The 24466-nt window shown below is 43.3% G+C and overlaps 2 protein-coding genes across 3 annotated transcripts in view; one reads left to right on the top strand and one right to left on the bottom strand.

The window, feature by feature from the left end:
* The window catches only part of SF3B1 (splicing factor 3b subunit 1), a 350612-nt gene that overhangs the window by 97246 nt on the left and 228900 nt on the right, over positions 1-24466 (bottom strand). The window lies entirely within an intron of this gene.
* The window catches only part of LOC126008972 (MOB-like protein phocein), a 43386-nt gene that overhangs the window by 11937 nt on the left and 6983 nt on the right, over positions 1-24466 (top strand). Inside the window, exons 1-3 of one of the 2 annotated variants that reach the window (XM_049773299.1) lie at positions 12225-12321; positions 16301-16363; positions 19460-19560. In XM_049773299.1, the coding sequence (XP_049629256.1) occupies positions 12262-12321; positions 16301-16363; positions 19460-19560 (224 nt within the window). In that variant the 5' untranslated portion in view covers positions 12225-12261. Of the gene's footprint in view, positions 1-12224; positions 12322-16300; positions 16364-19459; positions 19561-24466 lie in introns of those variants that run through there. The other variant, XM_049773301.1, reaches the window with a different exon arrangement.

The raw sequence follows: 24466 nt of genomic DNA, 5'->3' as shown, positions 1-24466 counted from the left end.
CTTAAAAAAGCTGGAGTAGGGGCCGGAGAGATAGCATGGAGGTAAGGCATTTGCCTTTCATGCAGGAGGTCATCGGTTCGAATCCCGGCGCCCCATATGGTCCCCCATGCCTGCCAGGAGCAATTTCTGAGCCTGGAGCCAGGAATAACCCCTGAGCACTGCCGGGTGTGACCCAAAAACCACAAAAAAAAAAAAAAAAAAAAAAGCTGGAGTGGCCATACTAATATCAGATGACACAAACATTACACTCAGAAAAGATGTAAGGGACAAAGATGGACATTTTGTACTAATCAAGGGATATGTACAACAGGAAGAAATCACACTTCTAAACATATATGCACCTAATGAGGGACCAGCAAAATATTTAATACAATTGTTGACAAATCTGAAGAAAGATATCAATAACAACACAATCATCATGGGATACCTCAACACTGTCCTATAACCCCTTGATAGGTCAACCAGACTGAAACCCAACAAAAGTATACTAGCTCTGAAAAGAGAAATGGAAGAGAGTGGGCTAGTAGATATATATAGGGCACTCCATCCCCAGAAACCTGGATACACATTCTTCTCCACTGCATATGGGTCATTCTCCAGGATAGACCACATGCTAGCCCATAAAACATATCTCCATAAAATCAAGAGGAGAGAAATTGTGCAGACTACCTTCGCTGATCACAAGATACTGAAATTAGATGTGAACTACAAAGAGACATAGAAGAAAAACATTAACACCTGGAAATTAAACAGCTTACTACTGAACAACCAGTGGGTCAGAGTGAAATCAAAGAGGAAATCAAAATATTCTTGGAAACAAGTAACAATAAAGACACAAATTATCAGAATTTATGGGACATAGTAAAAGTGGTACTGAGTGGAAAATGTATAGCTTTGCAAGCACACATCAGGATGGAAGAAGGGGCCTACATGAATAGCTTAATGAACGGTTCATAAAATTAGAAAATAATCAACAAATGGAACCAAAAATAGGTCGGCAGAAGGAAATAACAAAGCTTAGAGCAGAAATCAATAAAGCGGAAATCCAGAAAACAATCTGAAAGATCAACAAAAGCAAAAGTTTGTTCTTTGGAAAAATAAACAATATTGGTAAACCACTGGCAAAACTCACAAAGAAATTGAGAGAAACTTGATAAACCCGTATTGTAAATGAAAAGGGGGAGATCACTATAGATATTGCAGAGATTCAAAGGGTAATCAGAGACTACTTTGAGAAACTGTATGCCACAAAACATGAGAACCTGGCAGAAATGGACAAATTCTTGGACATTCATAACAATCTTGTTTTCTTGAGTGGCTTCACTATTTTTGCATTCCCAACAGAAGGTTCTAAAGTTTTGGGGGTTTTTTTGTTTGTTTGTTTGTTTTGGTTTTTGGGCCACACCTGGCGATGCTCAGGGGTTACTCCTGGCTGTCTGCTCAGAAATAGCTCCTGGCAGGCACGGGGGACCATATGGGACACTGGGATTCGAACCAACCACCTTTGGTCCTGGATCGGCTGCTTGCAAGGCAAACACCGCTGTGCTATCTCTCCAGGGGTTCTAAAGATTTTATGAAGAAAATATGTTAGGAACTCTCATCATTCTTCTTAGTCTAATAGAGCAGTTTTTATAATAAAAATTTTTTTTTTTTTTTTTTTGGTTTTTGGGCCACACCCGGCGGTGCTCAGGGGTTACTCCTGGCTGTCTGCTCAGAAATAGCTCCTGGCAGGCACAGGGGACCATATGGGACACTGGGATTCGAACCAACCACCTTTGGTCCTGGATCGGCTGCTTGCAAGGCAAACGCCGCTGTGCTATCTCTCCGGGCCCCTATAATCAAACATTTTATTTTTCTCTTTTAGTTAACATTTAGTTAATCTACATCTTATTGTGTGCTATGTATCAGGTTTTTATTTATGTATTTATTTTTGTTTGCTTGTTTTGGGGCCACACCCAGCAGTACTCAAGGGTTACTCCTGGCTCTGCACTCAGAAATTGCTCCTGGCAGGCTTGAGGGACCATATAGGATGCCAGGGATCAAACCTGGGTCCATCCCTGGTCGCTGAGTGCAAGGCAAATGCCCTACTGCTGTGCTATCTATCCACCCTGGATTTAGGTCTTTGTAATAAATTTTTTTCCTTTTTGAAGCTCACCTCAAAGAGTAGTGAATGCTGTTAGGGAAAAAACTACACTAACAACTAGCGTGACAATTTTTTTTTTTTTTTTTTTTTTTTTTGGTTTTTGGGCCACACCCTGTGACGCTCAGGGGTTACTCCTGGCTATGCGCTCAGAAGTTGCTCCTGGCTTCTTGGGGGACCATATGGGACGCCGGGGGATCGAACCGCGGTCCGTCCTAGGCCAGCGCAGGCAAGGCAGGCACCTTACCTCCAGCGCCACTGCCCGGCCCCCTAGCGTGACAATGTTAAAGAATGAGAGAAGTAGAATGTCTGTCGTGAATACAGGCAGGGAGGGGAGAGGGGACACAGTGGTGGGAATGTTGCACTGGTGAAGGGGGGTATTCTGTTTACTACTGAAACCCAACTACAAACATGCTTGTAATCATGATGCTTAAATATTTATTAAAAATAAAATAAAATAAAGATTTTTTCCTTCAGGGCTGAAGCGATAGCACAGCAGGTGGGTGTCTGCCTTGCACAAAGTTGACCAGGCTTTAGTCCCCAGCATCCCAGCCTACCAGGAACAATAAGAATAGAACAAAGAGTAACCCCTGAGTACCGCCTTGTGTGGCTCCAAAACCAAAATCAAACAAAAAAGATATTTTTCCTTCATTTTGTCACTTTGACTTTGATTTTATTGATGCTTTAAATTACAGAAAGTTATTTTGGCATTGTTAAATTAATGTTTTAATTCTGATTTAGAGATTACGTCAAACTGAAATGTCTTCTCCATATAAAAATTGCTTTCTATGATTTCTTTAGGTATTTTTAGCATTTTAAAAATAAATCTGAGCTTTATCTGATTTTCTTGTTATAATAGACCTAAATTCCTATCCCTCTTACTGATTAAACTCACTTCTTGCCTTTGTTGTTGTTGTTGCTTATTTTATAAATCTCTCCAGTCCTCAAATGTTAAAAGTTAGCCCAAGGGGCCGGAGAGATAGCACTGTGGTAGGGCATTTTGCCTTGCATGCAACCGATACAGGACAATGTTCAAATTCCAGCATTTCATATAGTCCCCAAAGCCTGCTAGGAGTGATTTCTGAGTGCAAAGCCAGGAGTAACCCCTGAGTACCTCAGAATATAACCCAAAAACCAAAAATAAAAAAAAGTTAGCCCAAGACTTACAAAAGGTTAAGCCTGATAATCTAACTTGAAAATAATGCATTGAGAAAAAAAAAAAAAAGAAAAGAGGCCACAGAGATAGTACAGCAGGTAGGGCACTTGTCATGAACAGGGCTGAACAGGTTCCCCAAGCACGATTAGAAATAATTCTCTTTTTCTCTCCTCCCTCCCTCTCTTTCTTCTTCGCTCTCTTTTATTTGTTTATTTATTTATTTACTTGGTGTATAAGCCATACCAGCAGTGCTCAGGGCTAACTCCTGATTCTATGTTCAGGGATCATAATATGAAGAGCTGAGGAATCAAACTGGGTCTGTTACCAGCAAGGCAAGTACCTTACCCTGTCCTATCTATCCAGACTTTTATACATTTTTGTTTGATTGTTTTGGGCCCACATCTGTGATTCTCTTTACTCAGGAATCAGTTCTGGTGCTAGGGAGCTGGGTGTTGAACTGAGGTCTGCCATAGGCAGAGAAAATGCCTTATCTGTATCTCTCTAAGCACTTGATTTATTTGTAATGTGCTATGTGCTGTAGATACAGATACAGTAAGGAAGGAGAAGCAGATAGTAAGCAAGATATCAAAATATTAGACATAGATTAGTATAATCCAGGAAATAGAGAAGGAACTGAAGTGATAGCATAGCAGTCAGGGCACTTGCCTTGCTCTTGTATGATGTAGGTTCAATCCCAGACACACCACGTGGTCCCTCAAGTCTGTCAACAGTAATCCCTGAGTACAGAGCCAGGGACTTGAGCACTACCATGTGTGGCCCTCAAACAAAAAAGATAGAAAAATAAAAATAATTCCTGAGTGCAGAGCTAGGAGTAAAGCCTGAGCACAGCTGGGTCAAAATAAAAACAACAACAAAAAGAAAAATACTAACTTCATTAGAGATATCACATGCCCACTAAAAAAGAAAGAAGACTATTATAATTTGTTCCTCATTCTTTTCTAAAAGTTCACAAATTTCTATATTAGATATTGCTTCGTAACAGTTTACTCCAAGCTTAATGGTTTAACCATCTCATTTAAGAAATTGGGAGGGCTGGAATGATAGCACAGTGGTAGGGTGTGTGCCTTGCATGCGGCTGACCAAGGATGGACGTGGGTTTGATCTTGGCGTCCCATATGGTCCCCTGAGCCAGAACCAATTTCTAAGTGCAAAGCCAGAGTAACCCCTGAGCATTACTGGGTGTGGCCCACACCCCAATTTGGGAGCAGTTTATTTGGATAGTTTATTGGGGACCTTTCCTGAGGCTGTCATCTGATACTGTGTCTGGAGATAGAGAACAAACTTACTGCCTGATGGTTGGGTGATGCCTCCTTTGGCAGCTGCTTCCATGTTCTCACCTTGAGACTTCCCCCAGAAGGCTGCTTAATAGTCCTCACATATAATAGTTTCCTCACCCACGTAGGCAATGAACCAGATAGCAAGGGAAGAGGAAAATGACTTATGACCTAATATTTTAATAATATTCTGGTTATACAGGTTATACTTAGTCAACATGATAGAACCACACAAGTGTGTAAATAGCAGAAAATAACATTACTGAGGCTGGGCTGAAAAGACAGTACACAGTATGCGATAGTACAGTAGGTAATAGTACAATGGGTGATAGTACAGTAGGTACCATGCTTGCCCTATATGCAGCTGACCTGATTTGATGCCTGATGACACAGTTTAGGGTCCCCTGAGTCCCACCAAGAGTGATCCCTAATGTACAGAACCAGGAATAAGCGCTGAATACAGCTGGGTATGACTGCTCCCTCACCCAAAAGAGTTATGGGGCCATCTGGCTACCACACTACCAATTTGATTAAGTATTCTGGAATTCTAAAAAAGGAAGGGAGGAAGGGAGGGAGGGAGGGAAAAAAAGTGCTATGGGAATTGGATAAGTTTCCTGTTGTTATTTTAAGATTGAAACCTATAAACTCTTTATCCCCCATACTTTTTTTGTGGGATGGGAGGCTCCCAACCAGGAATATTCAAGGCTTACTCAGTCTCTGGGTTGGAGGATCAGCCCTACCAGAGAGTACCATTTATGATTGAATTAGGGTGAGTAATGTACAAGGCAAGTGCCTTAAATCCTAAAGCTTCTCTGGCTCCTAGAACAACTTTTTTTTTTTTTTTTGGTTTTTGGGCCACACCCTGTGACGCTCAGGGGTTACTCCTGGCTATGCGCTCAGAAGTTGCTCCTGGCTTGGGAGACCATATGGGACACCGGGGGATCGAACCGCGGTCCGTCCAAGGATAGCGCAGGCAAGGCAGGCACCTTACCTTTAGCGCCACCGCCCGGCCCCCTAGAACAACTTTTATGATAAGAGAAAATATGGGGCCGGCGAGGTGCGCTAGAGGTAAGGTGTCTGCCTTGCAAGCGCTAGCCAAAGAAGGACTGCGGTTTGATCCCCTGGCATCCCATATGGCCCCCCCAAGCCAGGGGCAATTTCCGAGCGCTTAGCCAGGAGTAACCCCTGAGCATCAAATGGATGTGGCCCGAAAAACAAAAAAAAAAAAAAAAAAGGGGGGCCGGGCGGTGGCGCTGGAGGTAAGGTGCCTGCCTTACCTGCGCTAGCCTAGGAGACGGACCGCGGTTCGATCCCCCGGCGTCCCATATGGTCCCCCAAGCCAGGAGCGACCTCTGAGCGCATAGCCAGGAGTAACCCCTGAGCGTTACCGGGTGTGGCCCAAAAACCAAAAAAAAAAAAAAAAAAAAAAAAAAAAAGGGAAAATATATAATACTTCTAAAAGTATATAAAACTATATATAAATAATAATTTGTATAACTATAAACATATACTCAAATATACTTACTGCTGCCTGGAAAGAAATCTTTGGGCCAGGATGACAGAACAGTGGAGAAGTCGTTTGCCTTGCATGCAGCCAACTCAGGTTTAATCTCTGGCACCACCATAGGAATAATCCCCTATAGGGCCAGGAGGTGGTGCCTGAGTTTACTCCTGGCTCTACACTCTGAGATCTTTCTTTAGTGGGCTCAGGGGGACATTATGGGGTGCCAGGGATTAAATTTGTACAGCCATATGCAAGGCAAGTGCCCTACATAATGTACTATCATTCTGGCCCAATCTGCATGCCTGTCATTTAATAAAAACTTTTTTGTTGTTGTTGTTTGTTTTGGGGCCACACCGAGCGGTGCACTTGGAGAATCATATGGGATGCGGGGATCAAACACCTAGTCCATCCCAGATAAGCCACATGCGAGGCAAAGGTCCTAACACTGTACTATCACTCCGGCCCCATTTAAAGAAAACCTTGATTTAGTAAAAAGGGTGTTATTCCCCAGCTAGAGATGGTTCTGTAAGGAATGTTGAGAAAACTCTGAGTCAACTTGCAAAGAATATCTGTGGAGAACAGGGAGAAAAAAGGCAACTACTATGAGGGCGCGTTAGCATGTAGACATTTGTTTTGTAGAATATAGTCATCTTCCTTTCTCGTTCTTTTTGTTTTTGGGCCACACCTGGCGGCACTCAGGGGTTACTTCTAGCTCTATACTCAGAAATCACTCCTGGCATGCTTGGGGGACTATATGGGATGTCGTGAACTGAACCGGGGATTGTCCCAGATGGGCCGCATACAAGGCAAACACCCTTCCTCTGTGCTATCGCTCCAGCCCCCTTTCATTCTTTTTTTTGTTTTTGTTTTTGTTTTTGGGGCCACACCCGGTGGCGCTCAGGGGTTACTTCTGGCTCTCTGCTCAGAAATTGTTCCTGGCAGGCATGGAGACCATATGGGATGCCAGGTTTCAAACCACTGTTGGTCCTGGGTCAGCCGCTTGCAAGGCAAATGCCCTACCACTGTGCTATCTCTTCAGCACCCCCTCTCATTCATTTTTAAACTATTTAGGAACTCACCTTAAATGACTTCAGGTTTCTCTTTTTTTTTTTTTTTTTTTTTTTTGGTTTTTGGGCCACACCCGGCAGTGCTCAGGGGCTACTCCTGGCTGTCTGCTCAGAAATAGCTCCTGGCAGGCATGGGGGACCATATGGGACACCAGGATTCGAACCAACCACCTTTGGTCCTGGATTGGCTGCTTGCAAAGCAAATGCCGCTGTGCTATCTCTCCGGGCCTGACTTCAGGTTTCTCAACATTTGCCTAGTACCCCTTGTGTTACAAATGTTCACTATTTTACTTGGATTTTAAATTTTCCTAGATACACACACCCATTATTTTTCTTCTGATTTGTATGCTATAGCTGGCCATTCTCCTAATGTTGCTTATGGAACCAGGTGGTGCCGAAGATCGAACTGTGCCCTCTTGCATGCAAACCATGTTCTCCATCATACTGATCTATTGCTTCATATTCTAGATTTTTGTTGTTATTCTTGGGCTACACCCTGCAAGCTCAAGGTTTATTCCTAGCTCTCCCTCATAAATCACTCCTAGCAGACTTGGGGAACCCTATGGGATGCCAGGGATCGAGCCTACATCTGTCGTATGCAAGGCAAATGCCCTACCCTGCTGTGCTATTGCTTCTGGTCCAACTCTGGATATATATTTTTGGGGGGTTTGGGGGGGCTCACACCTGGCAGCGCTCAGTGGTTACTCCTGACTTTCTGCTCAGAAATCGCTCCTGGCAGGCACAGTGAACCATATGGGATGCCAGGATTTGAACCACTGTCCTTCTGCATGCAAGCACCTTACCTCCATGCTATCTCTCCAGCCCAACTCTGGATATTTTTGAAATTAGTTATGATACTTGGGTTTCATATTTACTAAAACTTCTTTAAGACTTCCATGAATATTTAATTGTTTTTTGTTTCTTTTGGTGGCCTTATCTGATAGTGCTCAGTTATAACTCCCAGCTTAGTGGTCAAGTAAAACTTCTGGGGGCCAGAGTGGTAGCACAGTGGTAGGCGTTTGCTTGCACACAACTGACCCTGGATGGACACAGGTTCAATTTCTAGCATCCCATATGGTCCCCTGAGCCAGGAGCAATTTTTGAGCCCAGCCAGGAATAATCTCTGAGAGCTGCTGGGTGTGGCCCCTTGAAACAATCAAACATCTGGTGGTGCTAGGGGACCAAATGGTGCCACTAATTAAACCCTAAGCCTCACACATACAAGACAACTGCTCTATCACTGAGCCATCCTCAGCTCTGAATGCTTAATTTTATATGCCAAAGTAGAAACTTTGAACTACAATGAAGTGTCATTCTTAAAATTAGCAGACAAGAGAATCAAAGTTTTCCAAATAACTAAGGGCTTACCTGTTCACATTGTCTTTAAAAAATAACATGGGGCTGGAGAGATAGCATGGAGGTAAGGTGTTTGCCTTGCATGCAAAAGGATGGTTGATTCAAATCCTGTATGTTCCCCTGAGCCTGCCAGGAGCGATTTCTGAGCCTAGAGGCAGGAGTAACCCCTGAGCACTGCCGGGTGTGACCCAAAAACAAAAACAAAAACAAAAAAACAACATAAAAAACCCCAACTACTTCTGAGGCTATAGGGGTAGCAGATAGGGTAGAGTGCTTGCCTTGCACACAGCCAACTGGTTTTCCATCCCTGGCACCTGTTAGGGTCCCCAAGCTGCAAAACCTGAACAATGAATAAAAAGTTTATCCCTGAACCAGGGAGATAGACAGTATGGATGCTTTAATCTCTGACAACAGTCTCCTTCAACTGAAATAGTCAAGTAACTCATTATTAGACATACAAGCTATTGCTTAGTATGGTTCCCCCCCTTAGCCCTCCTTATGGAATTATTTTTTATGAAAGTCATAATTTGCAGACTGAAAAAGGACACTAAAGGTGAAGGTTATGAGTTAGCCACATTTTCCCCTAAAGAACAAGGTTCTTCCTGTAAACAAGGTCAGAGTTGACATCACAGTGTAACTTTGTTTAACTTTTCAAAGTGATGAATGAGTATTTTGTTCCCTATTTTGATACCTGTTTATTTTCTTTTGGGGGGGATACCCAGTGATACACAGGATTTATTTCTGGCTCTGTCTATTCAAGGATCTCTTCTTAGTAGACCAAGGAAAACTGTTTGGGTGCCCAGTATTCAAAGGCTTTCTCTTTTAGGACTGAAAGACAGGTTGGTAAAATTGAGTAGGTTTGACGCTGAGTAATATTCAGTGATTTGGAACTCTATTCAGAGGGGTTTGTCAACAGGAAATTGGTTTTCTTTTAAGATTTATTTTTTTGTTTGTCTTGCAGAAGCATTGCTCAGGAGCTAATTTCCCAATTTAATGCTTGAGCCAGTGGGGGTGAGATGGTGTGAGGGAAAAGGCTCATTCCCAAAGATTCTTCTTGAAAATTGGTCATTATCCATTTCTTTCTGATTTTTTTTCTTGGTTTAGGGCCACATCTGGTGATGCTCTGGGGGTGCTCCTGGCTTGGGGGTCTTGGGTTTGTGTGGCTGGGTGTGAATCTAACCACCTGCAAGGCAGATGCCTAACTTCCTGCGCCACCACTCCTGCCCTTCTTTTTGGTTTTTGAATCACACCTGGCAATGTTCAGGAGTTACTCCTGGCTCTGCACTAAGGAATCATTCTTGGAGGTGCTTGGGGGCCATATGGGATGCTAGGGATCTCAATGGTATTGGCTACGTGTAAGGCAAACATCTTACCCCATTGAACTATCTCTCCGGCTCCAGGATAGGTATTTTTTCAAGAGCAAGAACTCAATTCTTGGAGACTAAAGAGATAACAAAGCGGTAAGGAGTTTGCCTTGCACGCGGCTGACCCAGGACAGTCCTCAGTTTGATTCCCAGCATCCTATATGGTCCCTTGAGCCTACCAGGAGCAATTTCTGAGCTCAGAGCAGGAGTAATCCCTGAGCACCACCAGGTGTGCCCCCCCAAAAAGAACCAAATTCTACTGATCCATTACAGACTCCTAGATACCAAAAATAATTCAGTAAATATTTACTAATAATCCCAACTCTGTGTTAAGTATTGAGGTTCAAGTATGAAAAGGTATCATTTCTCTTAAGAAGAAAATATTAGGGCCCGGAGAGATAGCACAGTGGCGTTTGCCTTGCAAGCAGGCGATCCAGGACCTAAGGTGGTTGGTTCGAATCCCGAACCTCGTGCCTGCCAGGAGCTGTTTCTGAGCAGACAGCCAGGAGTAACTCCTGAGCACCACCGGGTGTGGCCCAAAGACCAAAAACCAAAAGAAAAAAAAAAAAAAAGAAGAAAATATTAGAATGCAGGGCCAGGAAGGTGGCGCTAGAGGTAAGGTGTCTGCCTTGTGAGCGCTAGTGTAGGACGGACTGCGGTTTGATCCCCCGCCGTCCCATATGGTCCCCCCAAGCCAGGGGCGATTTCTGAGCGCATAGCCAGGAGTAACCCCTGAGCCTCAAACGGATGTGGCCCAAAAACCAAAAGAAAAAAAGGAAAAAAAGAAAACATTATTTTCCTCAATTCTCATTAAATTTAGAATGTGTCTTGTTAGATATCAAATAACTAAAGTCCAGAACTGGTTTGGATCTAGGGAAATCCTTTGTTTTATGGAGAACCCCACTGATTCCAAGGATGGATTTCAAACTTTCCAGATTGGCACATTTCATTTTGGAATGCCCCACATCTTAATCCGGGGTATATAATTCCTTTATTTTTGGTGAAGGGGTGCTCAGGGCTTACTCTTGGCTCTGCACTTAGGGATCCCTACTGGTGTTGCTGGGGTACCATATAGGTTGCCTGGAATTGAAGTAAGGGTGTACCAAGCGTCAGACTAGTACTTCCATCACTGTTCTATCTCTCTGGCCCTGTAATAACGTTTTACTCCCAGAGGTTCTCTCTTCTTCCTTTCAATGGTTCTTTCACCATTAACAGTATATGACAGGGGTCTCAAACTCAATTTACCTGGGGGCCGCAGGAGGCAAAGTCCGGGTGAGGCAGGGCTGTATAAGGGATTTCGCTTACCGAATATTCGCAATAAAAAATCGCATTAGTAAGAAAAAAAATTGCATTAAACTTTTGCATACCCCGAACGAAACTGCTCGGGGTATGCGAATGTTTAATGCGATTTTTTTCTTACTAATGCGGTTTTTATTGCGATTATTCGGTAAGCGAATAATCGCGAATACTGCGATATCTGAAGGCCGGCCACGGGCCACAAAATATTGTACGGAGGGCTGCAAATGGCCCGCGGGCCGCGAGTTTGAGACCCCTGGTATATGACATTTGATGGCTTCTCTCGGAAGCCATGGGTCTATTTTTCAGTTCACTCTTTTGTTTTCCCATCGCATTTCGAAACAGAAAACAAACTGTCATCTAAGAGTTAGGTCAGTAAGGGGCTTTCCTTCCACGCTGAGGACAGGTTCAGTGATCCCTGAGCACAGAGCCAGGAGAAAGCCTTGAGCACTGTTGGGGGTGTCTGCAAACCAAAACAAACTTGGACTCCTGTCAGATGGAAAACTCCCATCCTCTATCTAGGGTCAATGATTTGTCTTTTCCTACTTATGACTTGTCAAAAGAGAAGTTATCAGATCCAGGAGAAAGCCTTGAGTCCTGCTGGGAGTGTCTGCAAACCAAACCAAATCAAACCAAACTTGATTCCTGTCAGATGGAAAACTCCCATCCTCTAGCTAGGGGGCAACGATTTGTCTTTTCCTACTTTATGACTCGCTAAAAAAAAATAAGGTTATCATTTGAAGTCTCTGCGTGAGACTGAAAATCAGACGTCCGGTTTCCATCTCGGCAGCTGACGAACGCGTTCGTCATTGAGAAAAGTCCTTGGCCAGAGGATGCCAGCGGATACCCCGGCCATCAGATGTTCCGTGACAGGCCTCGTCTCCCCCGGCTAGTAGCGCGTCGACCCACCCCTTTTCCCAGCCGGCTTCCTCGCTGGCTCCACCCTTTCCTCCCGCCCTGCCCCGCGCAGGCGCGCGCGCAAGCGCACTCGAGCTGTTCCGTCCGGCGCGCTCCGCCCCGCCCCTCGCCCCCAGCCGTCCCCTACATCCGGGCACTGAGTCGAGCCGCCGGGACTCTGGCACTATGGTCATGGCGGAGGGGACGGCAGTGTTGAGGCGGAACAGGCCGGGCACCAAGGCGCAGGTACGAGCCGGCTTCTGCCTCCTTCCCGGCCGGGGGCGCGCTGCGAGGCGAGCCGGGGGAAGGAAGCGGCAGCCCGCGGCCGTCGGGGAGGGAGGGAGGGGGACCCCGCGACGCTCGGGCCGCTCTTCCGGAGCCGCTGAGGCGGCGGCCGCGGGGCGCCCGAGGGGCCCGGGCGGGGCGGGGGCGGGGTGGGCGCGGGAGCGGCGGCGGCGGCGGCGGAGACCCCGGGCCTGGGGGAGGGGCTGTCAGCGCTGGCCCCGCCCCGAGCCCCGGACCCCGGATGCCGGCTGGCCCCGCCCGCCCCTCCCACCTGGCCCCACCGGTTCGGGGCGTGTCCTTGGTTCCTGCGCCCGCCCCCGGCTCTCGGGCTTGGCTTTCTGGTTTCTGTCCCCGCGGTCAGGTGTCCTTGCGGGAGGGGCGGGGGCGGAATGGGGCGGAATCCCCTCCCAGCCAGATGGGGGAGGCCTGGAGGTGGGACCCGTCTCCTGTCTGTCCCTGACCGTCGCCGTCTTGCTCTACTTGCTCCGGCCCTAGATGCTCTAAACGTCACCCTAAAGGTGGTCTCTTTTCTGTTTTTATTGGCTTGGTTGGTGTTTTGGTTTGGGGGACTCATCCAGGGATGCCCAGGAGTTTGCTTCTGGCTCTGCACTCTGAAATCACTCCTGGGGGCCGGAGAGATAGCATGGAGGTAGGGCATTTGCCTTGCATGCAGAAGGTCGGTGGTTCGAATCCCGGCTTCCCATAGGGCCCCCCGAGCCTGCCAGGGGCGATTTCTGAGCGTAGAGCCAGGAGTGACCCCCTGAGCGCTGCCGGGTGTGTCCCCCCCCCCCCCCGTGTTCCTCCCCAAAGAAATCATTCCTGGCAGTCTTCAGGGATCATATGATGATGATGATGATGGGAATCGAACCCGGGTCGGCTGCATGCAAGGCAAACACACGCCTTACCACTTGTGCTGTCGCTCCAGCCCCCAGACCCGTGGTTTTTGTTGTTGTTGTTGTTGTATTGGGACTCTCAGGGGTTCCTCCTGGCTCTGCGCTCAGAAATCACTCCTGGCAGGCTCGGGGATGCCGTGATTCGAATCGAGGTCTGTCCTGTGTTGGCCGCGTGCAAGGCAAAAACTTGTCTTACCGCTGTGCTATCGCTCCGGCCCGAAACAAAAGGTTACGATTAAAAAGTGCATAAGCAGCAGTTTGTTTTATCCTTTGTCATACTTGTTTTCTTTGGTGAAATGGCTCAATCTAAAATACTCAGAATTGTAGTGGAGTACGTATTTAAATGGTAGGTTGGAATGTAAACACATAATTAACTTTTGTTTTTCTTTGATTTGGGGGACCATAACTAGTGATGCTCAGGGATTACTCTTAACTCTGCACTCAGGAATTACTCCTGGCAGGCTCTGGGGACCATGTAGAATGCTGGAAATTCAACTAGCTGTGGCCCCCAAACAAAACTAAAATTTGCAGTATATTTGTAAATATGTGTTGTGCTTTATTAAGATAGGGGACACCCTGTGCTAATCAGTGCTGCTCATGTCTAGTGGTTTCCAGGCCTCCCACTTGCAAGCCATTTGTTCTACTGCTTGATCTTTCTCCCTGACTTTGTACTTTTAAACACTTTTTTTCATGTGAAAATCATTGTATACTCTATTCTCCAGGGTTTATTTTCCTCAACATCCCCTCCCCCATATTTTTTGAGCCATTCATATCAATGCTCAGCCCACCATGAAACTTCATGATTGAATCTAGGGCTCCTGCATGCAAAGCATGTGCTTTTAACCCTTTGATCCATCTTCCTAGATCCTCCAGTTTCCTTTTGAGTGCTTTGGCCCCCGTCATCTTATTTATTTATTTGGTTTTTGGGCCACAGTCAGCTGTGCTCAAGGATCACTCCTGAATGCGCTAGGGGTGGGGGCATGCTGGGAATTCAAACAAGGGCTGGGCATACGTGTGCAAGGCAAACGCCCTACCCACTCTACCATCACTTGACCCCAGTAGTTTTTTTAAAGGCAATATGGATTAAATAGCTTTGATTAAAGATTTAAAAGGCATGAATAAATTTAAATTTTTATTTGCCTGTTATTACTACACTGTTGTGTTTTTTTTTTCATTTAATATGAAAGCAAGTATAAAATTAAATAAGACCAGAGAGATAGTTTACGGTCAAATTGCTTGCCTTGAGTGCTGCTTATTCAGTTTGATTCCTGGTACCACATATGGCCCCACACCACGAGGGATTATTCCTGATCAAAGAGCCAGAGAGCCAGTATTCAGGACTAGAGAGTTAGTTAATGGCTTAAATCCCAGTTTGTTTCCTGGCACCACATGATCTGAGCACCACAAGAAGCAATCCCTGAACACAGAACCAGGAGCAAACTCCAAGCAGTTCCTGACTTCAAAATAGGAAAAATGAAAAAAAAAGAAAAAAGAAAAAAATTAATTAAATATTCTGGCTTGGGGGTATGGCTCAGTGGTTGAGCACTGGGTTTGATTCTTGGCATGACATGGTTTCCTAAGCACCATTGGTAGCACTGCATACAGTACATGCACTACAGCTAGCTTATCAGCCCTGGGAGTGCTATTTGGGGACTATCCTCTTTCCACTCACCCTCCAACTTCTTGTCTTTTTGTTGGTGGTGTTATTTTGGGGGCCACACCTGGCGGTGCTCAGGGGTTACTCCTGGCTTTGCCCTCAGGAATCACTCTTGGCAGTGCTCCTGGGACCATATAGGATGCTGTGGATAGAACCCTGATTGGCTGCGTGCAATTCAAGCACTTTTCCTGCTGTACTTTATCTCTGGGCCTTTAACTTGTATTTTGATTTAAAAATTTAGTATCATTTGGAATTAGAATAATAATTCAACTTTGTTGTTGTTCTTTTGTTTTGGGGCCATATTCGTTGATGCTCGGGTTACTCCTAGCTATGCGCTCAGAAATCACTCCTGGCTTGGGAGCATATGGGACACCAGGGGATCAAACTGCGGTCTGTCCTACGTTAGCATGTGCAAGGCAAACACTCTACCGCTGTGCCACCAATTTATCATTTGTTATAGAGCAATAACTAGTTTTATTACTAGGTGTACTCTAAGTAAAAACTAACTTAGGAAGCCAAATAGTATAGCAGGTAAGGCACTTCCCTAGCACTTGGCTCACCTGGTTTCAATCCCTGGCACCACTTATCGTCCCTGACCCCTCTAGGATTCTTGAATACAGCTGTGTATTGTCCAAAGTGTGGGCCTGTCCCCCAAGTAAAAACGACTAAGATTTGTGTTATATAGATTCTTAATGTAACATTTTTGAGATGTATTAATTCACTGTAAAATAAAGCTATAAATCTACCTCCTTAATTACTTAAAGGGATATGGGAACCATATTTGAGAAATATTTTGGTTGAAAATGTAAAACATGGTCAACTAAATACAGTCATGCAGTTATTTTAAAATGTTGGATCTGAGACTGGAGTGATAGTACAGTGGGTAGGGTGCTTGCTAAAAACATGTGGTCTACTTGGGTTTGATTCCTGGCATCTCATCCTCAGCATGCCAGGAGTGATTTCTGAGGACAGGAGTAAGCCCTGAGCACTGCTGTGGATAGCCCCAGATCAAAAACCAAAACAAAAAGAGTTGGATACAATTTCTTACATTCCTGATTATCACAATGTTTATAGTATGAGAGTTTTCCCCTCTAGTGTAACTTTAACTCTTTAAGAATTACAGTTAATTGAGACTGGAGAGATAGCATGGAGGAGGGCGTTTGCCTTGCATGCGGAAGGAGAGTGGTTCGAATCCTGGCATCTCATATGGTCCCTGGAGCCTGCCAGGAGCATTTTCTGAGCATAGAGCCAGGAGTAACCACTGAGCACTGCCGGGTGTGACTAAAACAAGACAAAACAAAATACCCCAAAAAAGTAAGAATTACAGTTAATTGTAATTGTACTGAATCCCTTTGTAGCTATGGTTAACAATGAATTTTCTTTTTTACAGGATTTCTATAATTGGCCTGATGAATCCTTTGATGAAATGGACAGTACACTAGCTGTTCAGCAGGTAATAACAGTTTCAGTAAAAAGTCTGATAATCTTTATTTTTTTTTTTTGGTTTTTGGGCCATGCCCGGCTGTGCTCAGAGGTTGCGCCTGGCTATCTGCTCAGAAATAGCTTCTGGCAGGCACGGGGGACCATATGGGACACCGGGATTCGAACCAACCACCTTAGGTCCTGCATCGGCTGCTTGCAGGGCCAACACCGCTTTGCTATATCTCCGGCCCCCAAGTCTGATAATCTTAAGCATTTTACCTCTCATAGTTAAGTGCTGTCTCTTTCTCTCTCTCTCTCTCTCTCTCTCTCTCTCTCTCTCTCTCTCTCTCTCTCTCTCTCTCTCTCTCTCTCTCTGTATGCATAAAGATATAAAGATATATCCCTTGCATCTATCTCTTTAGCATAGACCAGAAGCCACGGGATTAATGGAATGTATTTTTTATTTTAGTATTAGAAATTTTTTTTGGTTTTTGGGTCACACCCGGCGGTGCTCAAGGATTACTCCTGGCTCTGCACTCAGAAATTGCTCCTTATAGGCTCTGGGGACCATATGGGATTCTGGGAATCGAACCCAGGTCCGTCCCAGGTTGGCCACTTGCAAGGCAAACGCCTGACTGCTGTGCTATCTGGCTTCTAATGGAATGTATTTTGAGAGAGGGAAGTTACACCAAGTGATGCTCAGGGGTAACTCCTGCTCTGCACTCAGCAATTATTCCTGGTGGTGCTCAGGTAAACCATATGGGATAACAGGCATTGAACTTCTATCAACCTTATGCAAGTCAAATACCCTACCCACTGGACTATTGCTCTGGCCCTAAATGAAGTATGTTTTTTTTTTTTAATTTTTTTTTTTTGTTTTTGTTTTTTTGTTTTTGTTTTTTTGTTTTGTTTTTGGGCCACACCCGGTGACGCTCAGGGGTTACTCCTGGCTATGCGCTCAGAAGTCGCTCCTGGCTTGGGGGACCATATGGGACGCCGGGGGATCGAACCGCGGTCCGTCTCCTAGGCTAGCGCAGGTAAGGCAGGCACCTTACCTCGAGCGCCACCGCCCGGCCCATGAAGTATGTTTTTTAAGTTTTATCAATTGGGTATTGTTCAAAGATCAAAATAATCAAACATTTATCTTTTAAACATTTTAATATATAATGTAAGATACCAAATCTGATTATAATACATTTAATTTAAAATTAATTGAATTCTAAATAAGAACAATAGGTATTTGGTGATTTGAACACTTAAGAACATATGTCTAACCTTCATTTTAATCTAAGTTTACATTTTAGTTCTTTGTTTCTCTCCAGTATATTTGAGGACTGAGATGCCTTTATTTAGATTATTGTTCCTGAAGGCAGAAATGTTGGAGATGGGCTCCTGAATTGCTTGTTTGAAGAAAATTTCTGGAAAGTATTTATTTTTTTGTTTGTTTGTTTTTGGGCCACACCTAGTGCTGTGTAGGATTTATTCCTGAATCTTTGCTCCCAGGCATATGGGATGCCAAGAATTAAACCTGGGTCAGGGAATTAAACCTGGCAAATGGCCTACCAGCCATTTTATTGAGAATTGCATAGTATTGTATATGTGTTTAAAGATTAAAAAAAAATAGTGGATCTTCCACTGTAATATGGGATGGGGAAAAATACCTATTTGATTAATTAAGAATGCAGTAAGGGTTGGGGCCAAGTGACAGTACAGCAGGAGGGCATTTATTTTGCATGTGCCTGGCCCAGGGTCCATCTCCAGCATCCCATATGGTCCCTATGCACATCAACAAGTAGTAGTTCCTGAGTACAAAGTACTGAGTACAGAGCTCAGAGTACTGAGCACCATGGGGTGTGATCTAAAAACTAAACCAAAAATAAAAAGTAAAGGTTTAATAAAAATATTCTATGCTAGTGTTTTGGAAAGGATATTGATTTATATGTGTGTGGATTATAGCATTTGAAGACCATGGGGAAAATAAACTAGAAATAGAGTTGAATTTTTTGAATAGTAAAAATTCCACTGATAATCCTAACAGTAAGATTTAAAAATCTATAGATTTATAAAATAAAAATATTAATATTAAAAATCTATAAAATAGGGCCAATAATATTGGTATCTGGAAAAAATAGAGGTACTGTCCTGCAAATTGTTGAATTAGCTTGTTCTAACAACTTTTCTCATGAAATCTTTATAGTTTTCTGCACGAGTTCATGCCATCTGCAAATGTATTTTTTTTCCTTTCACATCTAGGTTCCCTTTATATTAATTCATTAATTGCTTTGCCTATGTTGAGTTGCAAAAGCAGACATCCTTAGCCTTTTTTCATATCAAAATGAAAATTTCATTTTGTTACATTGAAATAATACTGTGTTGTATTTTTATTTTAATTATCAAGAGGTATTGGATTTTGTCATGCGTTCTCTGTACCAGTTGAGATTATGAGCATATATGTTTTATTCTTCATTCTGCTATTGTGATGTATTTGTCAACTTTGGCTACAATTAAGCTATCCTGGCATAATAGCAATGAATTCCATTTAAACATGGAATTTAAACATGGAAAAACATTAAGTATGTTTTTCTTATGGTGCTGAATAAAATTCACTAGAATTTTGCATGAGAATTTACAAGGAAGATTAGTTTCTAGTTTGGAGTTTTGTTCTTTTTTTGTGGCGGGGACACAGATGGTGATTTTAGGAGCTGCTCTTGATAGGTACTTTGGGAACCATGTATATGATGCAGGGATTGAATTGTGCTCCCAACATTTTGAGTTCTCTCTCAGGACCCTAGGTCTCAGTTCTCTTAGAGTTACTTTGCTGTTGTTTTTTTAAAAAAATTTTTTTTAAATTTTATAATACCATGATTTACAAGTTCATAATACAGTTGCTTCAGGCAGTAAACACTTGCTTGAGGTCGACATGGGTTTGATCCTGATTATTTCATAGTCCCCCAAGCACTGCCAGGAGTAATTCCTGAGTGCTGAGCAGGATTAACCCCTGAGCAACACCTAATGTGTTCCCCAAACAAAAACAAACAAGACTAGGTAAGAAATAACTTCTTAAATGTTGTATCTTTAAAAAAAGACTTTAATTATGTTTTAATTAACCATAAGTATTTCTTTGTAGTATATTCAACAGAACATAAGAGCAGATTGTTCTAATATTGACAAAATTCTTGAACCACCTGAAGGCCAAGATGAAGGTGTGTGGAAGTATGAACATTTAAGGTAGGCCCTTCTTTTTGGGGTGGAGGGAGTTGACCCAGAAACCAAAAAAAGAAAAGAAAAGAATGAGTATGAGAATTTTCACATTCTTATTAATCAAGATAGAGGTACTTCAATATGATACATCCTGTTTTGTGGGCCCTTTTTTTTTTTTTTTTGGATTTTGGATACACCCGGTAATGCTCAGGGGTTACTCCTGGCTATGTGCTCAGTAATCGCTCCTGCCTCGGGACCATATGGTACACCGGGGATCAAATCAAGGTCCATCCTGGATCAGCCGTGTGCAAGGCAAATGCCCTATCACTGGGTTATTACCCTGGCCCCTATTCTGATTTGTTTTTAATCAACTTTAAAATAAACATCTTTTGGAATTAATGATGAAAAAGAGAGTGAATTTTCTTTCTTTTTTTTTATTTTTGTTTTTGGGCCACACCCAGCAGTGTTCAACAGTTATTCCTGGTTCTGCATTCAGAAATTGCTCCTGGTAGGAATGTTGCACAGGTGAAAGGGGGTGCTCTTTACATGACTGAAATCGGGCCCGGAGAGATAGCGTTTGCCTTGCAAGCAGCCGATCCAGGACCAAAGGTGGTTGGTTCGAATCCTGGTGTCCCATATGGTCCCACGTGCCTGCCAGGAGCTATTTCTGAGCAGACAGCCAGGAGTGGCCCCTGAGCACCGCTGGGTGTGGCCCAAAACCAAAAAGAAAAAAAAAAAAAGAATAAGAAATCATACAACTACAATCATATTTGTAATCATGGTGTTTAAATAAAGATAATAAAAAAAATTGCTCCTGGCAGGCTGAGGGAAACATGGGATGTCGGGAATTAAACCCTGGTCAGTCCTGGGCCAACTGTGCACATATGTCCTGGGCCAGCTATGTAGTTATGTCCATACTATCTCTACTGTCCAGGATGAAGTTTTCTTTTCCACTCTAAGTGTAATTCCTAGGAGTTAAAAGCAGGTTTGTTTTTTGTTTTGTTTGTTGGTTTGTTTGTCCTTCCTAGGCTAGCACGCACAAGGCAGACACTCTATACATTGCGCCACAGCTCTGGCCCCATTCTTTATTATTTTTCTTTTTGGCCACATTAAGAGGTGCTCAAGGCTTACTTCTGGCTCTGTGTTTAGGTATCTTTCCTGCAGGGTTTGAGGAACCATTGGGGATACCAGGGGAAACCAGGTTGGCTGAGTGCAAGGCTGTACACCTTACCTGCCGTACTATCACTTCAGCATGCTCCCCGCCCCCATTACCTATACATTTTTTGTGCTTTTTTTTTTCTTTTTTCTTTTTGGTGGGGCCACACCCATTCATGATCATGGTTTACTCTTAGCAAGTGCCCTCTCCTCTGTACTATCTTTCTAGCCTCTACTGTACTTTTTTTTTTGGTTTTTCACTGGCCATACCCAGTGACGCTCAGGAGTTACTTCTGGCTGTGCACTCAGAAATTGCTCCTGACTTGGGGGACTATACGGGACGCCAATGGATAGAACTGAGGTCCAGCCTGGGTCAGCCGCGTGCAAGGCAAAATGCCCTACCACTGTACATCTTTTAGTTACCCAAAATCAAATATAGCTTTTCATTTTTGTAATTATTTTTTTGTTATTTTGTTTTTTGTTTTTGAGTATCTAATCTGAGTCAGCTATTTGCAAAGCAAGTACCCTACCTGGTATACTGTCACTCAGGCCTCTTTAGCAACTTTTGATTAAACTGATATGAAAGCTTTAATTGCTATTATAGTTTATGCTGTTGGATTATATTTTGTTAGTACAAATTAGGTCTTATTTAATTCTAATTCCTACGAATATACATTATAATGTATTATATATATGAAACAAAATACCACTCCCAGGGCCTGAGAGATTCAATACAGCAGGTAGAGGGTTAATCCTCAGCTTCTAGTTGGTTCCCCAAACATACCAGGAGTAATTCCTGAGTGCAGAGCCAACACTAATCTCTGAGTACCTCCATTTGTGGCTCAAAAATAAAATAAAATAAAATAAGACAACCCCCTGGAAATCTCTCACTCTCTGTGGCTATAGGATGCATGAATTTGTGAAGGTTTTATTTCACCTCTGGCTGCTTTTTAGCCACATCTCAATCTGTTTGCTTCATATTGAGTTGACTTGAGACTACCTTTACCACTGATAGAGCCCATGAACCCCTAGAGCTCCTTAATGTTGCTGTTGGCCATAATTGGTTTGGGTTGAATTTTTAAAAACCTTGTTTAGGGCCAGAAAAATCTTAGGTGAGGTAGAGAGAAATCATTACTTGTGTCACACCCTGATTAGATCCCTGGAACTGCATATGGTCTCCTTAGCATCTCCGGGGTCCTTCCTGAGCACTGGAGCCAGTACTAGGATTATCCCTTGAGCCCTGAGTGGAGTGGCTCCAGAATCCAAAAACAAAATAAAGCAAATTGCTTATCACCAGTTATATTTATTAGCACTAGTAATTTAAAAGGAATTTCAGGGGGCCAGAATAATAGCACAGTGGTAAGGCGTTTGCCTTGACCCTGGTTTGAATCCTGGCATCCCTTATGTTCCCCTAAGCCTGCCAGGAGCGACTTTTGAGTGCAGAGCCAGGAGTAACCCCTGAGCATCGCCAGGTGTGACCCAAAAATCAAAAAAACAAAAGGCAGTTTCAAAATACATAGCTTGAGGCCCGGAGAGATAGCACACCAGCGTTTGCCTTGTAAGCAGCCGATCCATTACCAAAGGTGGTTGGTTTGAATCCCGATGTCCCATATGTTCCTCCGTGCTTGCCAGGAGCTATTTCTGAGCAGACAGCCAGGAGTAACCCCTGAGCACCGCCGGGTGTGACCCCCCCCAAAAAAAAAACACCAAAATATGTAGCTTGGAGTCTTTTGATGTGGGGCAGTAGAAGGGATGTAACGTTTTAGAAATGGTGCTAAACAATGCTGTTATTATAACTATTATAATAGCATTATTTAGAAAGAAAATTGTTACTGAAAACTGAACATGTAACTCTGTTTTCTTAAATTATAATGCATTGAGAAAGCTAATTTTTCTTCTTGATCCATGTGTCATTTTATCTTTTTTTTTTATGAAGTTCCTATTTATTTTTTACTTATATAAATCCTTTTTTTTTTTTTTTTTAAAGTTTTTGGGCCACACCCAGTAGCGCTTAGGGCTTACTCCTGCACTCAGAAATCACTCCTGGGCCAGGGCTGTAGCGGTGGCGCAGCAGTAGAGTGTTTGCCTTGCACGTGGCTGACCCAGAAGGGACCACCGTTCAATCTCCCCGGCATCCCATATGGTCCCCCAAGCCAGGATTGATTTCTGAGCACTTAGTCAGGAATAACCCCTGAGCATCACTGATGTGGCCCAAAAAACAAAACAAAACAAAACAAACAAATCACTCCTGGGGCTGGAGTGAGGTAGAGCATTTGCCTTGCATACGACCAACCTCTGACAGACCCCAGTTCGACTCCTGGCATCCGATATGGTCCCCCAAGCCTGCCATGAGTAATTTCTGAGTATAGAGCCAGGAGTAATCCCAGACCATTGCCGGGTGTAACCCAAAAATCAAAAAAATAATGAAAATAAATAATCACTCCTGGCAGGCTCAGGGGACCCTATGGGATGCTAGGGATCGAACCAGAGTTGGCTGTATGCAAAGCAAACATTATACTTCCTATGCTATCACTCAGGCCCCTAACTTTGCATTTTTAGGGAAACAATGTTCTCTTGAGTTTAGTAGATAAGAATAGGCTTGCTCTTAAAGCCTGTGTTTTTCCCTTGAACATGTATCTCGATTATCTCTGTATCTTTGTTCCCTTACAAAACACTCTTAAGAAGGCCTGTGTTCTCTCCTGAATACATTATTTCCTCTTTCTCTCCTTTCATCTTTTTTTTTTTTTTTTTGGTTTTTGGTTTTTGGGCCACACCCGGCAATGCTCACAGGACTCCTGGTTATCTGCTCAGAAATAGCTCCTGGCAGGCACGGGGACCCTATGGGACACCAGGATTCGAACCAACCACTTTAGGTCCTGGATAGGCTGCTTGCAAGGCAAACGCTGCTGTGCTATCTCTCCAGCCCCTACTTTCATCTTTCTAAGCAAGTTTCCTTCAATAAAAACTATCTTGTTCTGGGACCAGAGAGATGGCATGGAGATAAAGCGTTTGCCTTGCATGCAGAAGGACAGTGGTTCGAATCCCAGCATCCCATGTGGTCCCCTGAGCCTGCCAGAAGCGATTTTTGAGCGTAGAGCCAGGAGTAATTCCTGAGCGTTGCCAGGTGTGACCCAAAAAACAAAAAAACAAAAAAAAAAAAAAAAGAGAGAGAGAGAGAATTCCCTTCTCATTAAATATTATTCAAAAACATTTATTGTGACCAGGTATATAGTTCAGAGTTAAAGAAAGCTACTTGCTTTCACATGTACCATGCCCTTGGTTCAGTCATGTACCATTAAAAAAAAGGGCAAGATTGCAGAAAAATTTATTGAACATTAGTATGTTTCAGACATTATTCTGTACCTTGTAATTCTTAGATTGGTAATTTAGAAGTAATGTATGTTATTAAAAAATACCCAGAGTCTACTAAGTGACAAAAGGTAAAAAATTGTGTGCTATGTTTCAAATATATTTTAAACAGTGCATAAAATTTATATTTTCATTAACTAAAATTTGAAAGAGGTGATAGAATTATAAAGAACTAACTAAAATTTGAAAGAGGTGGTAGAATTATACTAAAATTTGAAAGAGGTGGTAGAATTATAAAGAACTTTCATCTTATGCATTATATTTTTGGTTGTGCATGAAGTTTGTTTAAGGAACATGTTTGTAATCAGAACAAAATTTGGAAAATACATCATAAAATATCCCATCTAGTTTTTCCTCTGTGTTACGGATTTATGCTTGCTCAAATCTTAACTATGTTACATAGGTATGC

Source organism: Suncus etruscus, chromosome 5 (genome assembly GCF_024139225.1).
Source record: "Suncus etruscus isolate mSunEtr1 chromosome 5, mSunEtr1.pri.cur, whole genome shotgun sequence".
NCBI classification, from domain to species: Eukaryota; Metazoa; Chordata; class Mammalia; order Eulipotyphla; family Soricidae; genus Suncus; species Suncus etruscus.
The sequence above is the reverse complement of the archived record's forward strand: the minus strand, read 5'-3'. Positions and strand labels throughout refer to the sequence as shown.